General features: G+C 41.2%; 1 protein-coding gene across 1 annotated transcript; it reads right to left on the reverse strand.

Moving 5' to 3' along the window:
* ABCB10 (ATP binding cassette subfamily B member 10) lies at positions 1-26,743 on the reverse strand. Its single transcript, XM_027454174.3, has 13 exons — positions 26,228-26,743; positions 16,400-16,600; positions 15,860-16,062; positions 13,983-14,117; positions 12,823-12,969; positions 11,883-12,018; positions 8,880-8,975; positions 4,139-4,348; positions 3,762-3,841; positions 2,469-2,649; positions 2,172-2,215; positions 1,212-1,246; positions 1-608 (listed from the first exon to the last, which is right to left on the reverse strand). Exons 1-13 carry the CDS (start codon positions 26,550-26,552, stop codon positions 305-307), a joined length of 2,097 nt encoding a protein of 698 aa, XP_027309975.3. The 5' UTR covers positions 26,553-26,743; the 3' UTR covers positions 1-304.
* Positions 26,744-27,944: the final 1,201 nt, after the last annotated feature.

Genomic DNA, 27,944 nt, shown 5'->3' on the forward strand with positions numbered 1-27,944 from the left:
TTCCCCTTAAAATACTGATTTTACTTGAGAATGCAGCACATAATCATACAGTGCATTACAACAAACGAGTCTAAATGGTCTCAGTTAACGTAACACACAAAGCAGAAAAATCTACACACTGCAATTGTCTGAATGTGATAAGACATTTTAAAAAGTTACAATAATTATTAAAAAGCTCTCAATAAAAAGTTTAAACACATTTCAGTTTCAAAAGGATATTTTGTACATTTTGGAAAAATATAACATTTACTTTACATAACTGAAACATAAGTTATATTCTTTGTAGTTTTTAAGCTTCCATTACTCATACATTCTCTCGTACATTTTCTTTTAATAGATTATTTTCTCTGGATTGTACATCTAATGCAAAAGCATCACTATTCTGAAGAAATGCTTGTTTCTGCATTAGTTTCCTGAAAAGTCCATTTGGATTTGCAAGCAGTTCCTCATGTTTTCCGCACTCAAGGATTTTGCCCTGGCCGAGGACTGCAACAGAATCAGCATTCTGAATCGTAGACAGCCGGTGAGCAATAATTAAGACTGTCCTCCCTTCCATCAGCCGGTCCAGAGCTTCTTGCACTAGATATTCATTTTCAGCATCCAAAGCACTAATCAGAAATAAGAAACAGAAGGGGTGAGGAGAAGAGGATATTTGTTATTTTAAGAACAGGTTAGTTTTGTTTGCATTAGGCATATTTTGCTAAAACTCCAAACACTTGACATTGTTGAAGTTGAACGAATGGAACTGCAAAAACAGTTTGACGAACATGCATAGTGCACACATCCAAGTTACACGTGTTACATATTCTTATATGCAAAAATATGCAAGAAGAAATAACACAAAATTAATTAAGTGGAAAAAAGTAAGTTATGCTGCACTGCAATCATCTCTTTTATGCTATCAACTTCATCATTTAAACTAAAGATACAAAACAATTTTGAAACAGCTGTTTCAAAGCTAAGTTGCATGTTACATAGAGTTAACTGAAATATTGTAGTACAGTGTACCAGTACCTTCCACTTTGCATAAAGAAAGCTTTTATCACAGGTCTCTTAATCTATTTTACCTAAAAAACACTTTTTTGGAGGAGGATGAGGGGGTGCCAGATGCTAGATAATTTGTGCAAGGGTGTGCAGATAAAGGAAATGAATACTTCCCAAACCTCAGTTTTACAAATAGATCATTTCTAAGTTTCTATTTTCTTTCTTACCTTGTTGCTTCATCTAACAGAAGAATTTTAGGATTCTAAAGAAGAAAGTAAAATTGGTTATAATTACACTTAGATATCTGAATATTCATAACAACAGCAACAGTATTCATACAGCTGAAAACTCCAAGTACATATTTCATCCAAAGAAATGTGTGTCACTCAAAGAAAGCATTGCTTTTAAGAAGACTACATGCTTAGAGGACAAAAGAAATAACTCATCTTCAAATTTTGCAAGCTGAAGTAACAGAACATCATTAACTGATAACTATTTAAAAGATACAAACTAGTAGTACTGCTTGTAGTCAGTTGCTACAAACTAGTAGACTGCTTGTAGTCAGTCTACTACATGTAACTGTCTAGACTCAAAAAATATCAAAAATCTACCAACAAGCAGTACTTCACCATAGATTAAATACATAGTATTTAAGAACTCTTCCCAACTAAAAAGCATGGAAACATCTGCATACAAATGCCTAAGAATTCTTTTCCAAACTACAGTACACAATCCAAACTTCCTTCTCCTTCAGTTAAAATCTAAAGATTTTACTATCAATTTATTTGAGACTACATTGCACTCCCAAATGCATATATCTCAACAACTCATTTTTTACCACATAAAACAAAGTTATATTATGTAAGTTTACTCGCATGATATTCTTAAAGCCTTCCTTCATCCTTGACATGGTCTTATGAAAGAAAGCCATTATACGGTGATTTACTATCATTAGAAAAACAGGACTGAAAGACAGGAAGAAGCGCTTACGTAAGTAAATTGTCTGCATTTAAACCAATCAGCCCTTTCAAACTCCCTGATACAAAAGATGTATATATATATATATTTTAAAAAAAATAATAATATTTTTTTTTTAAAGATTGTTCCAACCCTCCCAGTGAAAGGCTTCCTCCTCTTTAATCCTCTCCCCTTCCCCACAAAGCAGTTAAGTAGCTGTGCAGTCTTACCTTGAGCAGAGCTCGAGCAATAGCAATTCGCTGCTTCTGTCCACCTGGGGGAAAAAGTCAGTAAATTCATAGATGTAAATTCATCTCAGTAAAGTCAGTAAATTCATACTTTTAGCTGAAGGCCAGAACACAATTAGGCATGTGCAATTTAGGAGGGAAATAGAAATATAGGAAGTATTTGTTAATATTTATGGTGGGCTATGAGTTGCAGAAAAGACCGATTAACAAAAACTAATAGAATTTTGGCTTCACTCTGTAGCAGCAAGATTTTTTTTTTTGAATAAAATGAAAATGTACCTGAAAGTAGAATGCCTTTTTCTCCAACTACAGTGTCAAACCCTTTTGGAAAATCTCTGATGAAACTAGCAGCATTAGCTATTTCAGCAACTTTCTGAATCTCCTCTGCAGTCACTGTAGATGGATCCTCTGCACCATATGCAATATTCTCAGCAATAGAACAGGAGAACAGAATTGGTTCCTGAAAAATTTAAAAATGTGGCATATTTGTAATTACATGCACGTATTGTCTGTATTTCAAATAACATAAATCCCACTTAGAAGACCCAGCATTGTATGTATGCTAAAGTTAATCGATTTAAAAACAAAACAAAGAACAAAACAAACAAACAAAAAAAACCACACAAACTAAACTCTCCTAACATCAAAATGGGTGGTTGAAAAAAAATAAGTTTTTTTTAACTGACAAAACATGACATAGCCCTCAATTCATAATATTTGAGAAAGAATTCAGCAAGATCTATTCATCCAAACATCAGAAAATCTCCCTTCATGTTTTATTACATATCGTCGTTTACAACAATACTGAATCTTCTTTTAGCTATCTCTACATAAATTTCATGGCATTTTGTGCATTTAATTAAAAACTTAGAGCAGAGGATTGTCAGACAGGACAAGTGATGGGGAAATAGGAAAATGTCATGGAAGAAGGTAAGTCTGCTCTGGTATAACATATAATAAACATGCTATAATCTGCAATCTACTGGTAACTCCAGCCTGGATAAAATGAAATACATACATTCAAAAAGAAAAATGTTAACATGTCCACGGGAACATCATTTTTGCACAAAAACTTTTGGTGGCATTACTACATAAAGTAGATGTTTTGAAAGGCAATGTATACCCAGTTACAGAATTGCATTTGCCAGGAAATTACACGGAGCACAGGTCATTTTTCATATGGTTGTGTAAAATATGATTGTGTAACTGCCATTAATACAAACCATGACTGAATGTCAAGTTTTGTTTTGCTTTCTTCAACAAATCATAGCAAACATCAAGGTACTCCAACCCATATAATTTGCAACAGTGTACTTCCCAGTCTCCACATGCACATTTTTCTTTTCAGCAGATAGTTTGTATCTCTAGAGTTAGACTACAGAAAAATAGGACTAGCTCTGAATACTTATTTTTAGAATAAAACGTGCATAGCAACAGTTATGGTGAGAAGGAGGAGCTTTACTGTTTTCTCTGAGATGCAAGATTGCATACTACTAAAAACAAGAAAAGTGAGGCACCACAAGTTGCTTAGACAGAATTATTTCATTCACTTAGAATTTGTTTCTTCCTTACCTGACTTACTGTTCCAATCTTTGTCCTGAACCACAGTGGATTTAACTGACGAATATCAAAGCCATCAACAGTGATAGTACCTTAAAGTAAGAAACAGTAAAGTCAAGTGTGTTCTGACATGTACTGTAAAAGAGGCGGAAAGAACAGTTGAGAACAAAGACCCCTGGGGAATCACAACCTGGCATCTTGTCAGGGCAGATCAGAAAGGCAAAGCTATGCAGGCACCACCACAAGGTAATCGCACACCCCAGAGGGAAGCACGCTACATCAGTGGGAGAGTCACAACAGGACCTCAGTGCAGGAGCTCTCCTTGTTTATAGGGTGAATCTAAGACACATAGCATCATTTGTCAAGTGAGAGCAACACTCAGAACATACCTGAGATAGGATCGTACAGCCTCAGGAGAAGGGATACAATAGTCGACTTCCCTGTACCACTTGGGCCAACCAGAGCCATGACAGAGCCAGCCGGAATGGAAAGGCTGAAGTCTTTGAAAATGGATGCTTCTGGACGTGTCGGATATGCAAACTCTACGTTCTTGAACTCCAAAGCGCCTCTGAATGTGGCTTTGCCTAGTGTGATTCCCTCTATATGACAGAATTAAATAGAAACATTTGAACAGAAGTAAAAATCAGCTCAGACCTCCTAGACCTGCTTTACAGATGCTCAGTAGAAAAATCTGTCTCCTCATTAAAACTAGGGATAGCTGCAAGCCACAGCAGCTGCCCACGGGGATTATATTTCAGCCGTGATTGAACCAGCGTGGGGCACTGCTCACACCCGACTGCAATTTCAGGTTGCTCACCAGCAGTGAAGCCTTAGGCTGCTCCAGCAACAGGAATAATGTGCATCTTGCTAATATGTAATGACTAATGGTGCTCACTTCTAGTACAATCTGAAATTTTAAACATATTATAAGCAATTTACATTTGTCAATGACAAGTAATGAAATAAAATGACACACTGTTAAAGGCCAAAGTCCTGTTGCCATAGAAGAGATGCAAAAAGATAAACATTGCAAATCCCTTACTGCCCTCTCCCCGAGCCACAGTCACCTGAAATGCCCTCCCTTTGGATAAGAGCGTTCACTCTGCACTACCCGCTAATTACTTAGCATTTAAGCAAAAGCTGTCACTAGAACAAAACTGTTGCTAGGTTTGTGCATAAATGGCTATTTTTACAACTTGCATTTTTATAAATTGGAAAATTTATAAAAAAAAATAATAAATTATAGACAAGAGAGGATTCAAAGTCCAGAATTGTAATTCTTACGCAACAGTTCGCAGAAAGCAAGGTTTCAGTTTGTGAAACACCATAACAAACCATCATGAATGAATGATTGCCGAAGTTAAATAAAAGGAACTTCTTTCTGGAACACAACATTTGACTTGACAATTATCTTAAAACAGTATCACAGTACCGGAAATGCATAAAAGTAGATAAAGAAATACAATTTCTTCAAGCCCAGGTATATCCCAACAAGACATATGCATACAAAGTCAGCTAATTTGACAGTGGTGCAGCATTATCAACAGACAGCTTCACTCATGAAGTTCCTGCCAGTTTTGGGAGAACTGGCAGCACCAGAGCAATACCCAAGAAGTGTTCAGCTGAAGCCACATCACCCCTGAGCTTTCATTCTTTTCAGATGTAACCCCCAAGTAGCCACAGCAGATGGTAGCACATGCCTGTTCGGTTAAACAGGTAACTGGGAGAGGGAGATGGAGAGGGAACACAGACACCAATCACTAACAGTCACGATTTTACTAGGGCAAGCCATTTCGACTACTTTTCTTTCTCCCAGCTGCTTCCTCTTCCCCAGCCTTTAGACTTTCAGTTTAATGGTAGCAGCATAGAAATGGCAAAGGCAAGCACATGCAATTTTACACTCCTTCCTAGACTTTAATCTATGGACATGCACATTGTAACTTGTTTGCTACCTGAAGCAAAACAACCCATAAACCCTTCACTGGGAAAAGAAATGTATTTGCTAAATCCCCTGCTAGCAGCCAAATTCTTACTATGTCAAAGCAACAAGTAATCACTTATCTTTATTCTCAGTTCCAGTTATTGCATAGTTTATTACATGGCCTGCAACACAGGAAGTCTGGTACCACAAGTCCTTCCTCTAAATAGTACTTATAAAAATATCTAAAAGCTATATGCAGGATTGTGCTTGATTTATGTTTGGATTATAGAGACGGGGGAAAGAAAGACATTATCATCAGTTCTTGAAATATTTGTTGTCACCAGAAAAAAAAAGATTGAATTCAGTGAAAACAAAACCTAAGCAGCCAAGAGAGTAGATATATCAACTATAATTGTTCCTTGAGACAAAGGTTTGTATCTTTTCTTAGGTATTTAGTTTATAGTAAAAAGAAACTTAAAAAGAAATTTTCTGTAAGCCTATGTAACGTGGATACCTGTAACTTTGTCCAATTTATTTTCACTCTATACAATAAATATCATTTTCTGGATGAAAACAATTGGTATAATTAAACAATTCAATACGTTCGGGGGAAAGCCAACTTCTTCCCCATTACTACTGCTTACTCTGCCCTGATGCCACCATAAAGATGAAGACTACCGAAATAATCCATATTTAAAAAAAAATCATGTCCAAATGATGATGAAATCAACAGTTGCACGTCTGTATAGGGCACAGCACACTGCAGTGCAACACTGCATAATACTCTGACATGGCAGAAGTTTAAGGTAACTTCCTTGGTAAAGACAAGAATGTCTAGTTTCATTAGCCAGTTGGTGGTTACCTTGCTAAAGTATATATTTTATATAGTATATATTGTTTAGACGTCATGCTAAACAATATATAGGGGTGGCTAGCTGGGGGGAGGGGGCCGGACTGCTCGGGGTTAGGCTGGGCATCGGTCAGCGGGTGGTGAGCAATTGCATTGTGCATCACTTGTTTGTACATACTATTACTTTCGTATTATCACCATTGTATCATTATTATTATTATTGTTATTATTATTTTTGTTATTATTATTTTCCTGTCTTATTAAACTGTCTTTATCTCAACTCACGGACTTCACTCTCCATTTCTCTCCCCCGTCCCAGAGAGGGAGGGGGGAGGGTGAGCGAACGGCTGCGTGGTGTTTAGCTGCCGGCCGGGTTAAACCACGACAGTGGACCAATGGGTTTTATTCTAAGTCTTTACCTCCCTCCATCCACTGGAGACAATAGTACTTCTAATTCCATAAGTAAGGCCTATATGCACTGAAAAGCATACTACAGACACAGGCTTGCAGCTGCAAAGAGAAATAAGACAAAGGCCAGACTGTGCCTTGGTGTCAGTCAAATTAAGAACCCAGTAATTCCAGCACAGGGAGACAGAAACTGAAAAAAAAAAATATATTGAAGCTTAGTATTTCAAAAATACCCCTCTGTATCAACCAACTCAAAGATAAAACTCAATTCCCTAAACCACGCATGGCTCGCTCAAAAGATCTGTTAGGTCTGTTGAATGTTCTTTTCTTCTCTTCCTCTTATGCCAGCCCCTACAAAGTTTCCAAATTAAAATTTCCAGATAAAGATTAGAGAGTAACTACAGTGCTGACGGCTCACCTAGACTCTACTATATTGCGTTTGTTATTAGCATGCAGAGCTGGACAAAACTTGTGTACGATTTCTGCTTAATGGGATGCAGCTGATGAAAGAAAACAGCAATATCACACAGAAATTATCTTCTACAAGCAGCTTAGTGAACTACTTTGAAACAGGCAAATGCTGTTTATACACTGGAGGGCATTGCGTGGCTTCTGAAAAATAGAGCCGTCAATTAAGTGTTGCTGATAAAAAAAATAAATTACAAGGGCAAAAAGGCAGGTTTATAGATGGTGTTTGCGTGTCTTCTTTTGGGAATTTGACAACTACATCAGCAAGCTATTCCTCTATAAAATCTAACACCTCTCAAAGGTGAGCACCTTTTTCTGTAAACCTACTGATAAAAACAGATGTGATTTCAGACACGCAAACCTATCTTTAGGCGTACAGCAGCCCACAAAAAGTCAGATGTGAATGACTGATTTGTCACAAAAATTGTTTTTCTTCACACTTCCAGCAATGTCAAGGACATCAAGGACATTACCTCCCCTTCAAAACTTTTTTGTTCAGGGCTTACAACACTGCAATTATATCAAAAAACACTATGCCCATGTAATCAGGTCCAACACCATGCACGCCAGGCAAGGGGACTGCCTGGTATGGAAAGCTGCTCATGCAAAGAGACCCATAACTCCCCTACCCATGGGTGAATTAGGCAAACCATGTGCCAGAATGGCTCCTTCCTCCTCTAAAGAAGAGGGAAAGGTGGGTGGTGGTACTGGGAGGAGAGGGCCGTAAATTATTCCAGAAGTCACAATTGCTGTACCTGTACATCCTACACTCTCCCAAGAAGGACTTTCCATCTCCGCTCCCCTTCCTTCTTTTCATTCCCTACTCATACCTTAGCCCCCCAACTCCTACAGCAGAAAAGCTAAAAGTTCAGTTTGGCATGCTGCTCAAGGGCCTCAAACGCTCTGTGCCTGCAAGTTGTGCTTTTCAAATTGACACGTATTACCAAGGAACCATTTTCACTGGATTGATATGAATGGTTTGCATAAACTTGATATACTCTTAATGAAAAATACCTGGTTTTGAAAGCTTCTTTTTTCAGACTGCTAATTTCTTAGCCATTAGAGATGCGCATGGTAAGCCTTTTAGTGAAAATAGGAAATACAGCCATCTCAAACAGAGCTCCTCCCTTCTTTTTCTTCCTTCCACTCTTAACTCTAAAGCTGATCCAAGAGAAAGCGGTGCTGACATCAAAGCAAGGAGCTAGAAATGAGCATGTCCTCAGTCACAGAACTCTCAAAGTAATATATTTAAAAGCATATCCTGAATCAGTTAAAAAGGAAGAAAACAAAACAAAAGAAATTTTGAGCTCAATTAAAGGAAATTTTCATCATCTGTTTCATAGTTAGGAAAAGGCAGAAATGTTACCATTTATCTTGTTTCTTTCTGAAAAATTTAAGTTAATACTACCTTTAAATATTACACACCTCTTTCTGAAGTACAGAGGAAAATCAACCTATCAACAATAACGAAACAAGGACCCACCATTAAATGGAAGTTGGGGCTTCCTCTCAATAAGTTCCCATAGACGTCCACCAGCACCTAATCCTTTCATTAGTTCAGAATAAAAGGAACTTAGACCTAAACAAAATCAGAAGAGAATTATGAATGGAAGACATTAGGAGACGTTAACTTTGTGTTACATCAACATTAAAGCATCGGAAACACATAGGGGATCTCTTACTCCAATACATTATCAGACTTGTTGATTTGAATCCTACCTAGTCTCACTTGAGAGCTACCAACAACCCTTATTTGACATTTTTTATATCTTTAAAAAAAAAATCAAAGGAAACAAATTGAAGTTAAAACATCAAAGCTTGTGTCTATTCAAAAGCAAAGCACGCTTTGCAGAGCACTATTTGAAAGGTGGCCACACAAGGCACTAGGCTTGGCAAGAAGCTGTCTGCTTGGAAGAAAAACCCAAACCTTCTGCAGTCTATAGCACAGCATGGAGGAGAAGGCATGAGTCTCACAAAGCCCCTTGAAACTGAGACACACAGGCTTGCAAATTCACAACCACTCATAAGGGAAAAAAAAAAAAAAAAAAAAAAGATTGTATAATATGGACAGCAAATACTAATTAGAAAATGTTTTCAATTTTCACCACCTGTCTTCAGCGTTTGGTAGAAAACACAGTAAACTGTTGTAAACAGAAAACACAGCAAACAAAAAAGGGGGCAATGTTCCAGATTATACAATGAACTTCACAGCTCGCTGCATGAACTCCTGTATGTACTGATGATGACATACACCAAGCAGACTTGGTGCTCAGCAGATTTCTGTTTGTAGGTGTCAAGGAGGGCAGGCACCTTGTGGCACGACAGCTTTACTTCAGAGTCCCCATGATGTACGTAATGGAGGGACTGGACTGCACAGAGCTCACAGCTGACAATGACACAGCTGAGAGTCTCTGGGTAAGTAGTAAGGGACAAGTAAATGAAGTGGATGTTGTGGGAGCCTATAGGTTACCCAGCCAGGATGATAACACTGATGATTTATTCTTCAAGGACCTGCCACCAAAACTTCAACCTTGAATATGGGGAGAGCAGACTTCAGGTTGCTCAGGGAACTAGTTAGTAGGATTCCCTGGGAAACTGATCTGAAGGCATTGGGGTCTATCAGTGCTGGTCAATTAATAAGTACCACCTCTTCAGTGCATAGGAATAGGCAGTTCCAAAATGCTGGAAGCCAAGAAGCTGGGGCAGAAGGTTGATTTGGCTGAGCAGAGATATTCTTCTAGAGCTCAGGCAGAAAAAGAAAGCGTACAGCCACTGGAATTGAGGTAGGAGGACTACAGCATTGCTGTTTGCCATTGTAGGGAGAAAATTCAAGCAGCCAAAGCTCAATTTTGGTTGAAACTAGCAAGTACTTGCAGGGGATAATATAAAGGACTTTTTAAAGCACGTTAACAGGCAGAGCCCTGAGTTGGACTTAACAGTCCTTGTGGGTTCCTTCCAACTCAGGATATTCTATGATTCTGAGAATGAGCTCTGTGCAGAACTATATTCCACAAGCACAGAGCGTCCATGGTTGGAAAGGACCTCTGAAGGTCATCTAGTCTAACCCCCCAGCCAAGCAGGATCACCTACAGCACACTGCGCAGAAGGGTGTCCAGGCGGGTTTTGAATATCTCCCGAGGAGACTCCAAAGCCTCTCTGGGCAACCTGCTCCAGTGCTCTGTCACCCTCACAGTACAGCAATGCTCCCTCATATTCAGACAGAACCTCCTATGCTTCAGTTTGTGCCTGTTGCCTCTCATCCTGTCACTGGGCACAACTGGAAAGAGACCAGCTCTATCTTCTTGACCCCCTCCCTTTAGATATTTATGCACATTGATGAGGTCTCCCCCCGGTCTTCCCTTTTGCAGGCTAAACAGGCCCAGTTCTCTCAGCCTGTCCTTGTACAACAGGTACTCCAGTACTCTAATAATCTTTGTAGCCCTCCTCTGGACTCGCTCCAGTAGTTCTATGCCCCTCTTGTACTGGAGACCCCAGAACTGGACGCAAAATAATCTTAAGTAGAATTTTAAAATATGTTTTTATTGCAGATATTAGCCAAACATATTTTTAGTGTGTCTAACACTATTTTTATATCTTTAATATTAATTTTTCCCACGTTTTCAAAGTGCCAGGTATCTGTTTGTTGACCAAACTTGAATGATTCAAACAGAAGATAGGGGTTTTGGTGGTTGGAACGGGTGCCACAGCGACTTTGATATCCACGGAAGCAGGTTTTGTGAATTTCGCCTTCAGGCACATCTTTGTGCTTCCCACGATATCAGGCTTTGTCTTAGAAAATAGGAGTACAGATGAGCTGCGCTGCCCTGCCAATCTATCAGAAGCAACACTCATTCTGAAGAAGAGCCCTTCCAATCAGTTATCAGGCTTCAAAGTACCTTATCTCCATTTTTGCCTGCATGCAGTACTGCAGACTGCTCTCTCAAAGAGACGAACAGTTTGTTTCTGGGCCAGTAGATTACAAAGTCTGAGCTTCAGAAAGGAGTCAGTAAGGTAAAACAAAAGGTTAGCACCAGAATGTAGTGTTCTGCTGGCATTTTGTTTACTTTTTCCAGCTCAAGACGCTCTTTACACTGAATTACAGGTAAATTCTACATGCCTTTCTAACTAGACTGTGTTTAACACAGGAAAACATTTTAAAACAAACAAGCAAATACTATTTCTTTACAAAACATGCCAAATATCTTAGTTTAGTTCCAAAGAAAACAAGAGCAATATTTATCTATTGCATATCTACATTGAAAAAAAATAACCTCTGTATTATTTTGGGAACATACAAAGCTTATATTAAGTTATAAATTATTATTTTCATCAACTCTTCATAAAAAAAAAGAAGTATGATTTCTTGGGAAGATCATTTTGAGAAGACGCTTTAAGTAAGCCAGATCTTTTAAAAGCTTCTTCCCTCCCGCCCCCATACTGACTGTAATGCTTTGATGTGAACAAAATCTAATTTCTTATTCCATACCTCCAATACTTATTCCAACCCAGAAGGCATACATAAGGAAAGAAGAGAGTTCACCAACTGTCATGTAGGCATTGCCCATCAGTAATCCTCCTTTGTACAAGACTGAGAGGACAATTAAGTTTCCAGAAAGACCAGTCTAAGTAAAAACAAAAAAAAACAACAACAAAAAAAAAAGTGAGATCTGTCACATACATCCTAAACTTCATCCTCTAAAATGTTGTTTCAGAATGTTCCTTCTAATAAAACAGTTCCCATACTAAGTGTACATATAGTTTTGGAGTACTGAGTTAAATTCAAACAAAACCAACTCTAACCCCAAGCGAGCTGGCAGCCCAATAGAACAGCCCAGCAGCACTACACTGTGCTATCCAACAAGTGTTCAAAGAACAACCCCACTGCCCCCTTTAAAAAAAATCAAAAAAAATCTCATTCCTCGTGATGGAAAGGAATGACAAACATTGGCATAATTCAAGGAGAAGAATTGATAGTCTGCAGTTAAGCTGTAGTTTTAACTGTTAAACAAATTCACTGCAAGCGGTATAGAAAAATGCAATCCCATCCCCCCTCCTCTATCCATGCACTCCTCACCTTCCTTGGCACGGATACTTCATCGGGAAGCCAAATCTTTAAAACACCAAAGGTGGGGGAAAGGTTTCCACTGGTTTAGTTCCCTGAATCAAAATTATGGGCTTAGATAAATAGCACCAAGGAAGGTGTGGGGCAGCAACTGAGGCTTAAACTTGCTTTATCATACCACTTCATCTTGGGGTGCAGTTTCACAGCAATTTGGACTGATTTAAGTTCAGTATTCCCACAGTTCTATGGAGGTTCAATTTACACTCAATTCATTTATTTGCAGATTTGTAAGTATCCTCATGAATTTTAAAACAATTGATGCTTAGAACAGTGTGGTTGGTTTCTTTCATCAGGGCATACTTACTGCTCCAAAGAAGCCTGCCCGAGCTAGTGCCTCTTTTTTAGCCAACTGCAGCACATAATCAACTTTATTGGTGTATTTCGCCATTTCAGCCATTTCTTGCCCAAAGGCTCGAACTGTTCGTATGTTTCCAATACGCTCTTCAGCTAACTAGATAAAAGCAAAAACCAAAAATACACACAGACACACAATTTTGAAAGTTCATATTATAGAACATTTGAAAGTTAAGCCAGCAGCTCCAAATACTTTCCTTCGGATAACACTGGAAATTTTCTCATGCCCTCCTTGCAGTTATTTCTTGAAACAGTTCCACTCATTTAAACAAAGCAGCACTGGGAATTAATCTAAACTACTAATGCCCCATTCCAGCTCAGTATTTTAACTTCTAAACAGTAAAGTAATAATTCTAAAATAACCTCAACTGTAACCAGTTAGACTAAGTTGTTAATAGACACTGTGATGGTCTGACAAAAATCAAGGCCCCTTTTGGAATTAAAAATAGGAGATTAAAATATAATTACTCTTCCACACCCCATTCAGCCTGAAGATTTGAATAGAACGCTAACATTGCCTGTTCATGTGAGCTCCCACACCTGGTTTTCAGAGACATCAGCTTCATTTTGATACAGGACAAGGCAGATGAATAGAAGAGAGAACTGTTGTACTGCAGAGTCAATGTATACAAGTCCTATGCAGGACATTCCAAGTTTACAACAGCTGACAACTATGGCTATTTTACCTAGGAGTTTGATGGCTTCAAGCTCATAACCATAGTCCAAGAAAAGTCTTTGTCAAACCCGGGTACTAAATTACACAGGGCTTCACAGATTGATTATTTTGACACTGTCACACAGCTCTAACCTAATCTCCTTATCCTCTTCACAATGCACATTTCTTAATTCTCAAGGCACATTAGGATGTATGGACAGTGGGTTTTTGTTTGTTTGTTTCCCCACCCCCCAAAGCACTGTTGTTTTTGAGATCAATGGGTAAGTGTTACAGTTTAGCTTTCATACTGTTCAGGTGCAAAACTACAGGCACGGCAGGCCTTAGGGCAATGAACAGTGCAATTATCTTCAGAATATCTGTAGCTGCAGAGATGCTAACTTCAAAGTTGCTCTAGTGTATTTAAGTTAGCTAGAAAGTATCTGTTACAAGATTACCTGTGTTGCTTCTGCAAGAGAATCTTGGGTCATTTTAGTAACTTTTCTCAAGTATCTTCCATAAATCACAGCCACGACAGCCAGGGGTGGCACAATGCTCAGAACAAATGCAGCAAGGCTAGGAGACACAAAAAACTAGAAGAAAAAGGTATGTATCAGGGGTTTATGTTCAAAGTAAAAATAAGCCACTGGAGTGCTGAATTGCAACTTCCTTCACTAGAGTTTTCTGAAATTATAAAATTGTAATTTAGTGTTGCCATGCTTTCATTTATCATGTTTTATTTCTTCCAGGCGAAATATCTATTCCTCCATAGCACTTGGGGAATGTATCCCATGGCTAGAACAAAGGATTAAAAGTCAAGTGGTCTGGATTTCATTTCCAGCTTTCTCAGTGGTTCGCTGTGTGGGCTCAGCCAAGTGTCTCAACCTGCCAATAAACAAACCTACCAGGAAATCTCCTGGGAATGCTGAAAGACACAAGCTATTACATAGTTTCTAAGGTGCTGTCACAACTTTTAAATAAATGGTGTAATAAAGTTTGAATAGAGAAACATCATAGGGTACTTTGGGGTAACTGAGGAACAGGTGGAGTCACCAGCAATCCTTGGCACTCATGGGCATAACCTGGAATAATGGATTTAATGTTGCAATACCTTATCACTCGTAACAGCAATCATCATTAAAGCTCATAAGTAGATTCTTTTCATGATTTAACATTATATCTAATATGTTTTGACTTCATTTTGCTTTCTGTAATCAAAACAGACAAATCTCAAAAAAAAAATCAAAATTGATTTGACAGGCTTTATAATTATTCTACAATAATCCTTCCTTCTAGGTAATCTTTTACAGTCTAATTTTAAGACTGCCTCATGGTAGCATTTTTGAGCAAGATGCCTTATATAAGGTTATTCCAGTCAATCTATGGTACGATAAACCTTAGACTTTATTGGCTTAGATAAAGACAGAAAACCAGAATTGTTATCAGCAACAAAGTATTAAAGCTTTAAAGCTTCATAATGGAAACTGTTACCCATTTCTAATAACATCACCCTTGGAAGTTTTTATTTATTTGTTTTGAGATTTTTTGCTCTCTGTTTTTATCCCTAGGTAGATGGCAGAAGCTACCATACTTTCATTTAAGGTAATTGCCACCAACTTATCTTCTCTCAGATAAGCACAACAAAACTCATACCACAGAAACCACCACGGGAAGTCAGATTTTTATGTAAACCAACTGACCGCTGAGGAATATTAACTGATGCCCTGCACAAAAGTTTTTGCTAGCATGCTTCCTACCTAAATGTAGCAGTAAGGGACGTGGTTTAGTGATGGGAGGCTGATGGTTGGTCTTCTTGAAGGTCTTTTCCAATTGAGATGATTCTAGGATCGTATTATATGATTCTATGTTCTTTATTGACAGATTAAAGCAGAAGGATTACCACTGATAAAAATCTTCCGCAGTAATTTGAAGTTCAGTGCTGTTCTTGCTCACCTAGGCTTTACCCAGAATCAACAAACTTCAACGACTTTCACATCAAGCCCCTCACACCTTATTCTACCTACAGTCGTGGGAACATTATCACTTATTTTAATATCTTCTGTAAGAACAGAGTTCAATTATTTGTCTATAATTTCACTTGATAAATTAGGGAAGCAAGAGTAATTAATTTCAAACCTTCGTTCTCCATATTTGGCTCATGAATGGCACATGATCTCTTGCAATGCAGTGCACAAACGTTAATAACCAGTGAAATACACTTGGATCCAAGAACACACGACAGTTGCTGGACTGAATGGCATTCACACGTTACCAAACAGAAGCAAAACAAAGATGAAACTGTAAGAAGCAAAAAGTAAGGAGGAGACCACCCTACCATCATTCCAACCCCCACAGATGCCTGAGCTCCTGCTCTGAGCCCATCGGAAAGGTTTTCGGTCAGCGAACGGCCCAGGAGCGCTGTATCTGAAGATAAGCGGTTTATCAGCTCTCCCGTTCTGGTCTTGTCAAAGAAAGCAGTTTCTTGCTTCAGAATAGAGGAGAACAAGGTTGTTCGCAAACGTTTCACAATTCTTTGTCCTGTCAGAAACAGAAGGCAGTCAAGCACGGCATACAAGACTTTATACACACCAGCCGTATAGAAATCACTGAACTCTACAACACCGAGCCAGTCACGTTACAGAGTTTTAACACACCACTGGAGGGGGAGCTTTGAGGTATCACATAACAGTAAACAAAAATGAACAATTATTTCAGCGTGCTTATCTTTTCACTATTCATTTACCTTTGATCTGGTAAGAAAAGCTACTGATTCCATGACAATTTCTTAGCCGGTGCCAAGAATTTATTTCAGATCGCTGGATATGCTGACTCTGTGAAAACAAGATAACTCACAGGTCCACTTCTTTGTTTTTACCTGCAGTCTGCATGAGGTAGACACGAGTAGCGTTAGCAGCAGCACCGCATAAAAAGATTCCGCTCAGCAAGGCACACAGGCTGGAGAGGCTCTCCGTGAAGTCTTCGCTGGGATTCGTGTAAATAACGTCAATAACTTTCCCCAGAAAGAAAGGGGCTGACATGGTAATGACACTGGAAACTGTCAGAAAGCCAACAGCAGCTGCAAACCAACATGGAAAGGGCAAGGAAAAAAGAGTGAATTTGCAAGATCGTTAATAATACATACAAAATACTTTTTCACTCAAAATTTCTATTAAGCCCGTAAGTGCCAGCACTAAATACTAAATAACCAACATCCTTTTTTTTTTTTTTTTTTTTAGCACCCATTCTGAATGGGATATTTTAAGTCACTGTATAAGCTAACTTAGGCAAGGCACATATTAAAATCCTGAAAACTTCTCTATATAATGACAGCCCTGGAATTGTTCCTTTTCTCTGACATTTCCCCTTACACTCGACAAAGCTAACTTTCTACATCTCATCCTTAGAGAGCCCAACAATTAGTAAGTTTTCTGTATCTCACACCCAATCCTTCACTCCGGTTTGGTTTATATTTCATTACTCGTATTTATTACCATATCATCATATTATGGCTTCCAATAGTCTGTGATAGCAATGGACTGAAGCAAAGATCCACCTGAGAACCATCTACGCCATACAGTTTTATTTGCAATTACATATGTTTTACTTTTGATAGGCAAAAATTAAAAATATATTTGTTTTGTTTTACTCTTCACTATTGCTGGTCTAAAAGAAAAACGACATTATTACAAACAGAAATCTGTTTGAATTCCTGTTGCAAGATCACCTGTGTAGCTGTTCAAAGTTGTGTCACAGTGTATGGAAACTGCACTGGGCCAAGACTTCGCCTTATGAACTTTATTCTGCAAAGGGCTTTCCTGAGCCAAAAACACAGTTTGATTCTGAGAAGGCAAGCCAAGCCTGAAAGGCTGAGAGCTAGAAAAAACTCCTCTTGATTGGAAACTGAACAAACCTGATATGAAAACCACTGAACCACAACAAACAACGCCATTTATACAGCATAATTTTCAAACAGCCAGCCCTACACTTAAAGCAACCATTCACGGGACTACGATAAAGCTACTAGCAGATAACGCCTGTAAGGGCAAAAAGGATCTCTATTGCAAATCCTGGAGCTGTCCCAGTTTTCCTTCCATTTTAATGAGCTTCTGTTATTGCTTTTATTATGACAAGAGCAGCGAGCCCCCAGCAGTGCACTGCTGTGAGCAGTATGCTTCACATCTGTCACGGAGGGTGTGATGCCCCTTACCACCTCCACACATGCAGGGAAAGCTTTGCTCCAGTTTTTACTTTAAGTGTAAATACAGCTGCGAATTTATGATGAAGAATTCAAGGTATAAAGAGCTGCATACCTGCCACCACCTGAAGCAAGCGCTTTAACTTGGAGCTACAGAAACTGTACAAAACCAGAGCAGAAGGCGAAAGACTGCTGTTGCAAACTTGTGTAAGCCATGACACAGACAAGTCTCATAAACATATTATTTAGTAGCTAAAGCTTCACACAAACAAGTGACCTTATTAGCAGGCTGGCTGCAGGGGTGTATTCAGGTTGTGAAGCAGCAGGGAAAAATCCAACAAGGCTGGGTCATCTCCTGGCAGGAAAAGATGCTCTATAAGACCGGGGAAGATGGTCAAAAGCGTTGCTTTTACAGGCACAGTGCTGTGTAGCAGTTCAGTGTCCCTTTCCTCGGTTATGGATGAACTGGACAGCTAAACACATAAATATTCAGCAAAGGAAGAGGAGCGTGCAGCTACAAATCCTGTAGGCCTGCCTAGCGGTACGGCATTCCTGGCTTGCATTTACCTTCAGCTCTTCTTCGTTTCATGAACAGCATGGATTTCACTGTAATTACCTCCAGCAGCCTTACCCGAACTAAAAGTAAATACCAGTACCTAACGCCAACTGAAGACTACTAAACGACTGCAATATTCAAGTGTCAAAAATATACAGGAACAATGCAGCCCTGAAAACGAAGGCTCGCACAATCCAGATTGTTATTTTTAATTTTCCCCTTAAGCAGTATGCACGTCTACAGCAATTTAATCACAAATCACACACAAAATGAGGTTCCATAATTGAAACTCTCACTTTGATTACACCAGCAGAATAACTAGAAAATTGCATGGATGCCAAGCTGTTCATCTTTTTTTTTTTTTTTTTTTTTTAAACTGTTGACTAATTAAAGAAAAAGTAATCAGCAAGCAGTCCTATCTCCCTGCTCAAAGAAGAGCTGTCACTGTGATAAGTGGCTAGAGGGAGGAGTACGAGGTGTTCGGCAAGCAGATAGGAAGACACTTCGGTGACACCGGAGGCTGTCAGTGACAGAAAAAAAGGTCAGAGCAAACTTTTAGTATTCATTTCACACAGCCTACTCTGTTAGCTAGCAGGTTGTGTCAGATGAAATAGTGCATTCTGGAGAAAAAAAAATAATAAAAAAAAATAAATAAAAATATATATATATATATTTAGAGTAAATCAGTTTTGCAGGCTATGAGATGAAAACAGAGAAAATGTGAAGCAAATCAATGGGACTTACAAACCTGGGGCTATGTCGGATCAACAACAGAGGCAAAGACAAGGTGACCTGGCTCCAGGAGCGGCTGAGAAGCCCTGCTGGAAATCTTAAGTGAACATTTTGCTCCTCTGCCTGCACAGAAGCCTAGCTGGCTGTGCAAAGTGATGCCTTTATCGCTGCAGAGATCAGCGTGCTCTCTATTAAAGCTGAAGTGGGCTTGCTTGTTGACAGCAGATCTGCAACTTCATTTCACTAGACACGCTCTTGGCGCAGAGGACAGGCCACCAACCGATAAACGGGCATTTACAAGCAGTAACTAGCCAGAGCTATCAGAAATCTCTCTTCAGAACAGGGACAGAGTGACTCCGAAGGGTCATAATATCCATTTTCTACAAGCAGGAACACCACCAAGAGTGCTATGAAAAGCTCTAATTTCGCTGGTCCTTACCAGAACATCCCTCTCACTGCATACAGTATGCGGAAGAGTACAAAGCAAAGAAACAGCCCTTCTCCCAGAAAGGCCTGCAAGCAATTTTATACACAGACACATCATGATTTGACCTCAGATGAATTATGATCATTCAAGTTAATCAAGGGACAAAGGACATTAAAACAAGGTAATAATGAAGCTTGGCAACACATGTTGACACAGCAAATGAATGGAGTACCTAGCTTTTCCTATTCAGTAAGGTTATAGGTGTTACCTCCCAGAATATTTCATGCATTTTCCTGGTTTCATTTGAACATCAGAGCTGGCAGGACAGAGCTCTGGATTTGCAAGAGATGCTTTTCTACTAGAAACTGAGAATACTTGTCCTTTACCTTTATCTGCACAGTTTTATTCCAGTACATATGGACTTTTTAAGCGTAACAATGAATTTCCACAAATGTATTCGGAGTGGTGAATAAAATCTCCTATGATGCACACACACAGAGATCAGGCTAGTCGTTGTTATTTTATAGTAGAAAGACCCACTGATAAATGCCATGTTTGTTGGGTAGGTGAAGCCCGTTTCTGTTTGGGGAATCCTGGCCCACAAGGAATTTGTTTTGGATTATGCAGGAAGGCCGAATGGCTGTTATCAACACTGTGAAGAGGCAGTTCTGCAAATAATGATTTCAAGATAGAAGATCTTCTTCCAGAATACAGTCAGCAATTAAGGATTTTCTAATAGTCCTCCTTAGTTTGTTAAAGAACAACTCTAATACTGTTCTCGGGAGAAATACAGAGTGTGTCTGACAGCACAGCTGTGTAGGACATATCCAGGACATTCTGGAGAGCTGTTTAGTGCAGGTGTGTTAATTCACAGGTGTGGCCAATATACTGAATCTTGCAAGCTACTATTTTCTGTGATGATTATGGGTTTTAGAAAAAATGCATAGGAGATTTCTAAAGACAGTCTGATGTGGTTATTGGATCATTGGTGTTTTGTTTGTTTGGTGTTTTGTTGGTTTTTTTTTGTAAGCACAAAAGGAACGGTTCAAGTTTCGGAATGACAAAGACTTTTTTTTTGGTGCACCAACAATACCATTGCACAACTTAAAATATCTTGAAGACAGCTCACAAAAAGGCCGGCATGCTGTGGGTCATCTGACTGACCAGAATTATACAACAACACTTTGGAGGAACTGTCAGAGAAAATTGCTGTGGAACAGCAATTAAATGAGATGTAATTTTGAAGGTACAGCCTGTCTCTCTTAGGGATAAGACCAGCATCCAGGGTCTGAGGGGCACAACGAGATAGCTGCCAGTGCTGGAGAGAGCCCCGAGGATCCCTTGTGCTCAGCACATTTACACGATGCAACCTAGGGAAGTCTATCATCTTGAAGAAAGCCTGCTCTTCCAGTCGTGACATGTTTGGGATTCACAGAAATCACCCTCAGGAGCTCCTCACTGGACTGACCTGCCAGGAGCCCTTCGCCACAGAGCAAACGAAATAACAGCAAGCCTTTGCAGAGCAGGTTACGGGGGGGTGTCAGAAGTGCTTTCAGAGAAGATACTTAATGAGAGAGACACAACACAGTGGTTTGAGGAAGCCCAAGCAAGGGAGGAGCAAGCAGGACTGCTGCTTTGCACAGGGGAGAAGGAGGAAGAGGCAGCAAGGCCCGTGGCCCTGAAGGCCCAAGCACAGCTGTGCAAAACCTGCGCCCGAGAGCAATGAGGGAGGCTGGACTCGGACGGACTCCACTATAAGGAAACGCCTGCACTTTCTTTCAAGAAGCACAGTATCTCTGTTTTACAATGGGTTGTTATCAACACGCCCAGTACCACAAGCTGGTCCCTGAAGACAGTCGCAAAGAGCCTGTCACAAACAGGCCTCCCCACAGCTTTCTGGCAGTCTGGAAAACCTTTGCCACCCCCACACAAAATGTAAAAGTGCACACACAAAATGTAAAAACCCACACACAAAGTGTAAAAGCAGTTACTTTGCTGGGGCTAGGAGGGAGGAAAAGCTTATTATCCTATCAAAACCCACTACAAAGGGATGGCCCATTTATTTACCCAGCCAGAATCCCCTGTATGTTTTCAGCACCTTCCCTGGCTGTTATTTCAGGATGCTGGGCCTGTCTGTAGTTCAGATAGAGCAGAAGCACAGAGTTTACTCAGAGAAGTAGGAAAGCAGTAGAAGTTTCCGTGTATTTACCACTACACGTTAAAATAGCTTAAACAACTAATTATGGGCTCACGGTGTTTAATCAGAGATATTTAAAAAACAGACCTCCTTCCAATAGGAAAGTATTTAAATTTTTGTTTTGTTTTCTCATGATATTGATTTTCCTCAGCTATAAAAAACAGCCAAGCTTCTAACCACCAAATGTTGGAAAGTCACAAAATAACTCGAGGTTTTCAGGAGAAGTATTTTTTTTATTTTTAATTTACCTTTGACATGTTTAAAATTAAAGCACTTATCTCTTTCATATTCATCTTGTGTAGAAGATGGTCTTTATGTCAGACCAACCTAGCAATTATTCCTTCTATCTGCACAATTCCCTCAAACAGAGAGTGCAGCAAAAACATTTCCCATAGAAACAAAGTCCCAAGCTACTCATTGATGAGGGCGGTCAGCAGTTAGTGTTTCTGCAACGTCCTGGTGAAACAGCTTCACTAACAGTTCACCACCAACTTAAGATAAGAAACTGTCACCAACTGGCCAAAGAAATGGATTTTTTTTGTGTGTGTGATAAAGCTACAAGGCTGCTCAAATCTTTTCTTAAAGCTTAATAACAAACACCAACAAAAATCAGAAGAAAAGCTGGGGGGAGAGGGAATTCGGCCTCTTTGATTTCTACAAAAGGCACACGGCACATGAGAAAACAATCAGCACGTTACCCTTATTAAGTACCATACACACATTAATTACAATTTTAAAACCACAAGAATTGCCTTCAGAAAATTCAAGTTAAGGTGCGATTGTTGAGTTGCTTTTACACAAGTAGAACTGCTTTACAGAAATGAAATGTAGTACCAAAAAACAGCGGCCACTTCCGTGGACTTGGGAAGTAAACCTAAATTTTGGCCAGGAATGTCCCAGCTACTGGATGGCAGCACGAAACAGCAAGATTTACAAGCGTGGGGTTCAATCCAAGTTCCAAAGAGAAGAGCGTTCTGGTGCCTGTCAGCCTTGGCTCCCACCAGCTTCCTTCCTGTTACAGAATTAATTTGACTCGCCATCAAGGTTTCAGTGAGTGCAGGAAAACTGATTTGTTTCAAAGTCTTGTAGTTAATTTTTCAGTGGAGAGGCAAAAATATATCTTTAAAACAGTGCATGGATTGCCTGCTGGTGTTCAAAATCACGCTGCAAAACTTGGAAGAGCAAAAGTTTCAAAATTTAACCATGCGAGTGTTACTACAAGCTAAATACGTATTATTTGCCTGATTTCATTTCCTAAAATAACTAAAAATGTAAGTTTTCAAAGATACTCCTACTCAAGTACTAAACATTAAAAAAGTCATCTTGTAAGTATTAATAACTAGAAGTCTGGTCTTCCAGTAGTAATACTGGGAACTGATGCGCTCCACATTTCTATCTGCATTCTGTACAAGAAAAAATAAATAAAAAGTTGTTCACTACTCCAATCAAATGAACAAGTAAATTATTCAAATAGTTTCTGAACTACGTAACAAAGAAATGAAAAAACATCAGGTACGCTTAGGTAAAATACTTTGATCCTATTTTTTTAAAATCACCTTTCTTTAAGAATTGTTTTTTATAGCGATTTATTCCTAATTAAAAATTACAAAAGGAAAAATTACAGCAATTCAAGTATTCCTCGTTCAAGTATGAGAAAGTGCATCGCCTGGCATAACTTCAAAGTACAGAAAAACCAGATTACGAACAAGGCAGGGTTCCTCTGATTTCATGGCAACCCTAACTCATAGGGGAAAAGCTGTTAAAAAGATGCCCAAAATTCTAAAATAAAACTTATAAAATAACATTTCGTGCACATCTTTAGAGAAGACCTGAGTACAAACCAAACCTTCTTTCTTCGATTCAGTCCGTGTTATACAGGAAAAGGGCACACTTTGCTGCTGGATTAAAAATTTCAGAATTTCTTGTGCTTACCCTGCAGTTCAATAGAGCCATTGTTTACTCGGCGTGCGGTTTGGATGAAGCGCAACAGACAGATTCTCACAGGGAGAAACAAGGAGGTGGGAATAAATAAAAAGGATCGTTTTGAGAAGGCATTTTTGTGGCCTCGCAAACACAGCGGGATTTAGTAATTTCAGCAATGGCTATATCCTGCTCCCTGGGAACTGAGTGTAGCTGAAGACACCAGTTTACCTGACTGACTGCACAACGTTAGATGGAGAATTCTTGAAATGACTCTCCACATTTGTTAAATCTGGGAGGTATTACAGAATTTAAAAACTTGTAATTTCACTGCACAAAAATGCGGCCACTAATGGAGTAAATTCCCATCGTAGTATTTAGTCATCTTTTTAGCCCTGTTAATAAGAACTACTAAATTTAACAGACATGCCCTGTTTAAGCTGTAACCAGCTCTAGGAGTAACTGAAGACAAAAGATAGGATGTATCACACTGAGATAAGTGTGTGTGTGTATTTTTGGCAGTACGATATTTGGTAATTTTCACTTCTGTTTTCCCTTCTAATGGACCCTGAAGGGCCAGAACCTCCTTCTGGGAAGGAAGCATTGCAGGGGGTGCTGCATGCCAGTGCACAGCAACTCCTGACCAGAGCACACCACTTCTTCCTCAGCCCGCAGCCAGGGAAGAGGCCGTGTAAAACAAGATGAAAACACCTCCTCTGGTGCCAGCCAGGGCAGGTCACCTTCCCCTTTGCCTCTGCACCTCCTCAGCTGACATCACGTCCCCCCTGCACCCATCCAGGTGAACCTAGCCTTGCACAAGCTGCTCTTCCTCACAAATCATCCTCCTCTGCTCCCTAGCCCTGATATTAACGTGAGGGCTCCATCTTCTGTGACTGTGAACATCAAGGAGCAATGACAGGGAGCAGAACATCACAACTACCTGGTACCATGGAAGAGGTACATGACTCCACGGGGCAATGCCATAAGCTGCAGCCACGGGCTGCGTAATCTGCAGAAGGTCTGGAAGAGCTCAATTTTCTTGCAAAACAAAACTGCACCTGTAAGCTTCTTAGGAAATCCCATGGCATTTGTTACACGGGCTTGAGGTGGAAATTAAATGTTTCACCCTAGATTCATTGTCTTGCACTGTGAAACCATTAACCTTTCTCTTTCCTTAGAGAACAGAGGTAAAGATGCTGAGTTTGTAAGGACTAGTGTTGTAGTACAGAGATATTACAGGAACAGGAGAAAATGTATTTTAACATATTTTAGATACAACACACATATGTGATTTCCCTACAACCACCTACAAGAGCATTTTTACACATACTTTTTATTCCTGCTCTCTGAAAGGTACCCAAGGTACCTTCCTTGTTTGCTTTTCTATCTTCCCACTCTATTACAACTTAACAACAGAAGTTTTGCTTAATTAATGTGTCAATAAGGAAGAAAAGTTTTACACAAACTCACTTTGTTCCCAGAATGAAGACAAATAAAAAAGTAGTTGTTGCTTTTGCATGCATCCCCCACCCTATTCTCATGGATTAGTATTATCAGGTTATTATTATTTTTTTTAATAATTCAGGCCATTTTGTTATCTCAAAAAATAAAACTGCATGTAGCTGATTTTCAGTAACTGTGACAGTCAATTTAATTAGATAAAAACACCAGGGTACTGCACAGGTGATGGACACTTAGCCCTATTTTAGAACACAATTGCACACAATTGTACCTAACTGTAAATTGAGTTCTCAGCTCTGAGCCCCTGAATCCTAAAACCCATCTTTTAAGCAAGTGATCTCTTTGTTTTTGCAGGTTTTGCATGGAAACAAGTAAGAACCTCACTGAAAGTCAGCAGGCAATCTCTGATCAATTCTTCACCAGAATCTGAATAGGCTGGACATCAGTTACTGGCAAAGGGATTTTAACTTTTAGTTAATAAGCCAGCAAAGAAAAGTAACTGTGAGGAAGGCTGAAGCCTTACTGCACACCACTTTTACTCTCTCCATCCACCCATTTTTCCTTGCTTTCACTCCACACACACAAGACAGCTGCGCTAGCCGCACGAAGCAGGCACTCATGGCACAGAAATACTACTAGTTTTTAAATAATCCTTTGGATCCAAGTTATTTTGGCTGCGCTAACACGTCAAGAGGCTCTGTAGCTACACACTGAATAAAAGCTTGCACAGGAGCATTTCACACACTGCACAGACACATCTTCGAAGAAGCCTCCCCGCCGCCCCTCGTTGCTGCTACCAAATAAAGGTAAGGGAGAGGAAGGCAGCTTGTCCACGGTGGGAAGGAGCCCCAACGCTGCCACACAGCACACATGCCCCACGAAATTAAGGTGTTTTGCAGCCCTACAGGGCTAACGCCATCATGTAGCCGTACACCACTAAGGTGTTTAATAAATAAATAATTAATTAAAACCCACAACCGCTGATGTTTCCTGATTACGGGGAGCTATTTATGCCCTGATCCCTGCGAGCAGAGGACCTGTTCCTGCTCGGAGCAGAGGTGCACGAGTTCACCCTGGAGAAAGCCCGAAGCAGCACAGCGCTCTACAAACACCTCCACAAGCCTCAGACGAGAAATCACCCGCAAACATCACCCCAGCTACTGCCACACGGCTCCCCCTCGCCTCCCCCTGCAGCCCAGGGCCGGGGGCCGGTACCTGTCAGCCTCCAGCGCTCGGGCCGCGCCAGGGCCAGCAGCCTGCTGGCGGGCAGCCTCGGGGGGGCACCGGCAGCCGCCCCCCGCCGCGGCTCCGTACTGAGGGGCCGCGGGGCGCCGCCGGCCGCCCGCGGCGGGGCGAGGAGGAGGAGGCGGCGGCGGCCCGGCGGGCATGGAGGCGGCGGTGTCGGCGGCCCGGGGGGAGCCCCGCAGGCGCTGGCGGAGCGCGGCGGGGCGCTGAAGGCGGCGGCCCGAGCCCACGGGGGCGGCGCCGCCCGGCGCAGCAGCGGCAGCAGCCAGGGCAGGCGCGGCGCGTAGCCCGACATGGCGCTGCCGGCCCGGCCGCGCTCGGTGCGGTGCCGGTGCCGCTGCGGCGGGAGGAGGCGCCTCACGGCCGCCGCCGCCGCCTCCACCGCCCATGGGCCGGGGGCCGGGACCCCCGCGGCGGCCGCCCGGGTCGGGGCCGGGCTGCGGCGCGCTGATAAGGCTGCGGGGGGCCGCCCGCTGCCAGCGCCCTCTGCCGCCGCCCGCACGGAGAGAGGGAGGCAGGGAGGGAGGGACACGGCGAGATGGCGGCCGGGCAGGGCGGCTCTGCCCCGGGCGGGTCCTTCAGGATCGCCTCGGCGGCCGCTCTGCTCTGTCCTGCGGGTCCCACACGAGAAACGGCGGCTGCTGTGCCCGAGCCCGGCTGTGGCGTCCCTGGGGATTTATCATCCTGATGGGAACAATCCCGTGCTTGGACCTCTGCATGGGATACATTCAAATAAGCCTCCATTCTCTTTTATTTATGTATTTATGTATTTATTTATTTATTTTTAATACGTATTGCTGCACACAGCACACACCGCTTCCCAACGAACTTCCCAAGACCCCACCACACGCCCCCCACACCTACCCCCGAGGCCCGGCCGCCGGGGGCCCTGAGGCGCTTTTTGACGCCGCTCCCCCCCGGCGGCCGCCCCCGGGACTTTTGTGGCGCTCGCGGCCCGCGGGCGGGGAGCGGGGCGGGGCGCGGCCTGGGCGGGAAGCGGCCGCCGGCTGCCTGCGGGCCCGCTGCCCTGAGGCGGGGAACCCTGAGCCGCGTTGAGGCAGTGTTTAAAGCGAAATAAAGCGTCCAGAGCCCGCAATACCAACTCGTCTGCAGAGCCAGCTGAAGGCACATGCAGTAGAGCTTTACATTACAACTTGTCCTAAGCTTGGGTTCTGAAAAAAAAAGAAAAAAAAAGTGTTAAAACAAACACATCATCCCCCAAACTCACAGATGGTTATCCAGTCAGCCTAGGCGGTCATGAGATATTCGCACTAGTGGAGTTGCCAGGAGGGAAGAGGGTGCCTAAAATTCTGGCTATTCTCTTCCAGTTTGTTTACCCCACACGCAGATTGCCCCACTACTGCCTTCAGCACAAACGGCAGCAGCAGCGGCGCAGCACGCAAGTCTCCAGCTAAGCTGCTCACCAGCACAAAAATGAGCAAAAGCTGTGCAAACAGCCTTGCTTCAACTCCTGCCACGGACTGAAGTGATGTATTAACCTAAAAAACCTCCAAACCTCGGGATGTCAGAGCTAATAGCTTGGGGTTGGCTGTTTTTTTTGTTTGTTTGTTTGTTTTTGAACTATGTGCAGCTCAGGAAGGATTTGTGCTAGTCTTAAAGGACAAAATATCAGTATATGAGCTCTGCTGTGCTTTTCTGGATGCTGGGCCATCCTCAACACGCAGTC

Source organism: Anas platyrhynchos, chromosome 3 (genome assembly GCF_047663525.1).
Source record: "Anas platyrhynchos isolate ZD024472 breed Pekin duck chromosome 3, IASCAAS_PekinDuck_T2T, whole genome shotgun sequence".
NCBI classification, from domain to species: domain Eukaryota; kingdom Metazoa; phylum Chordata; class Aves; order Anseriformes; family Anatidae; genus Anas; species Anas platyrhynchos.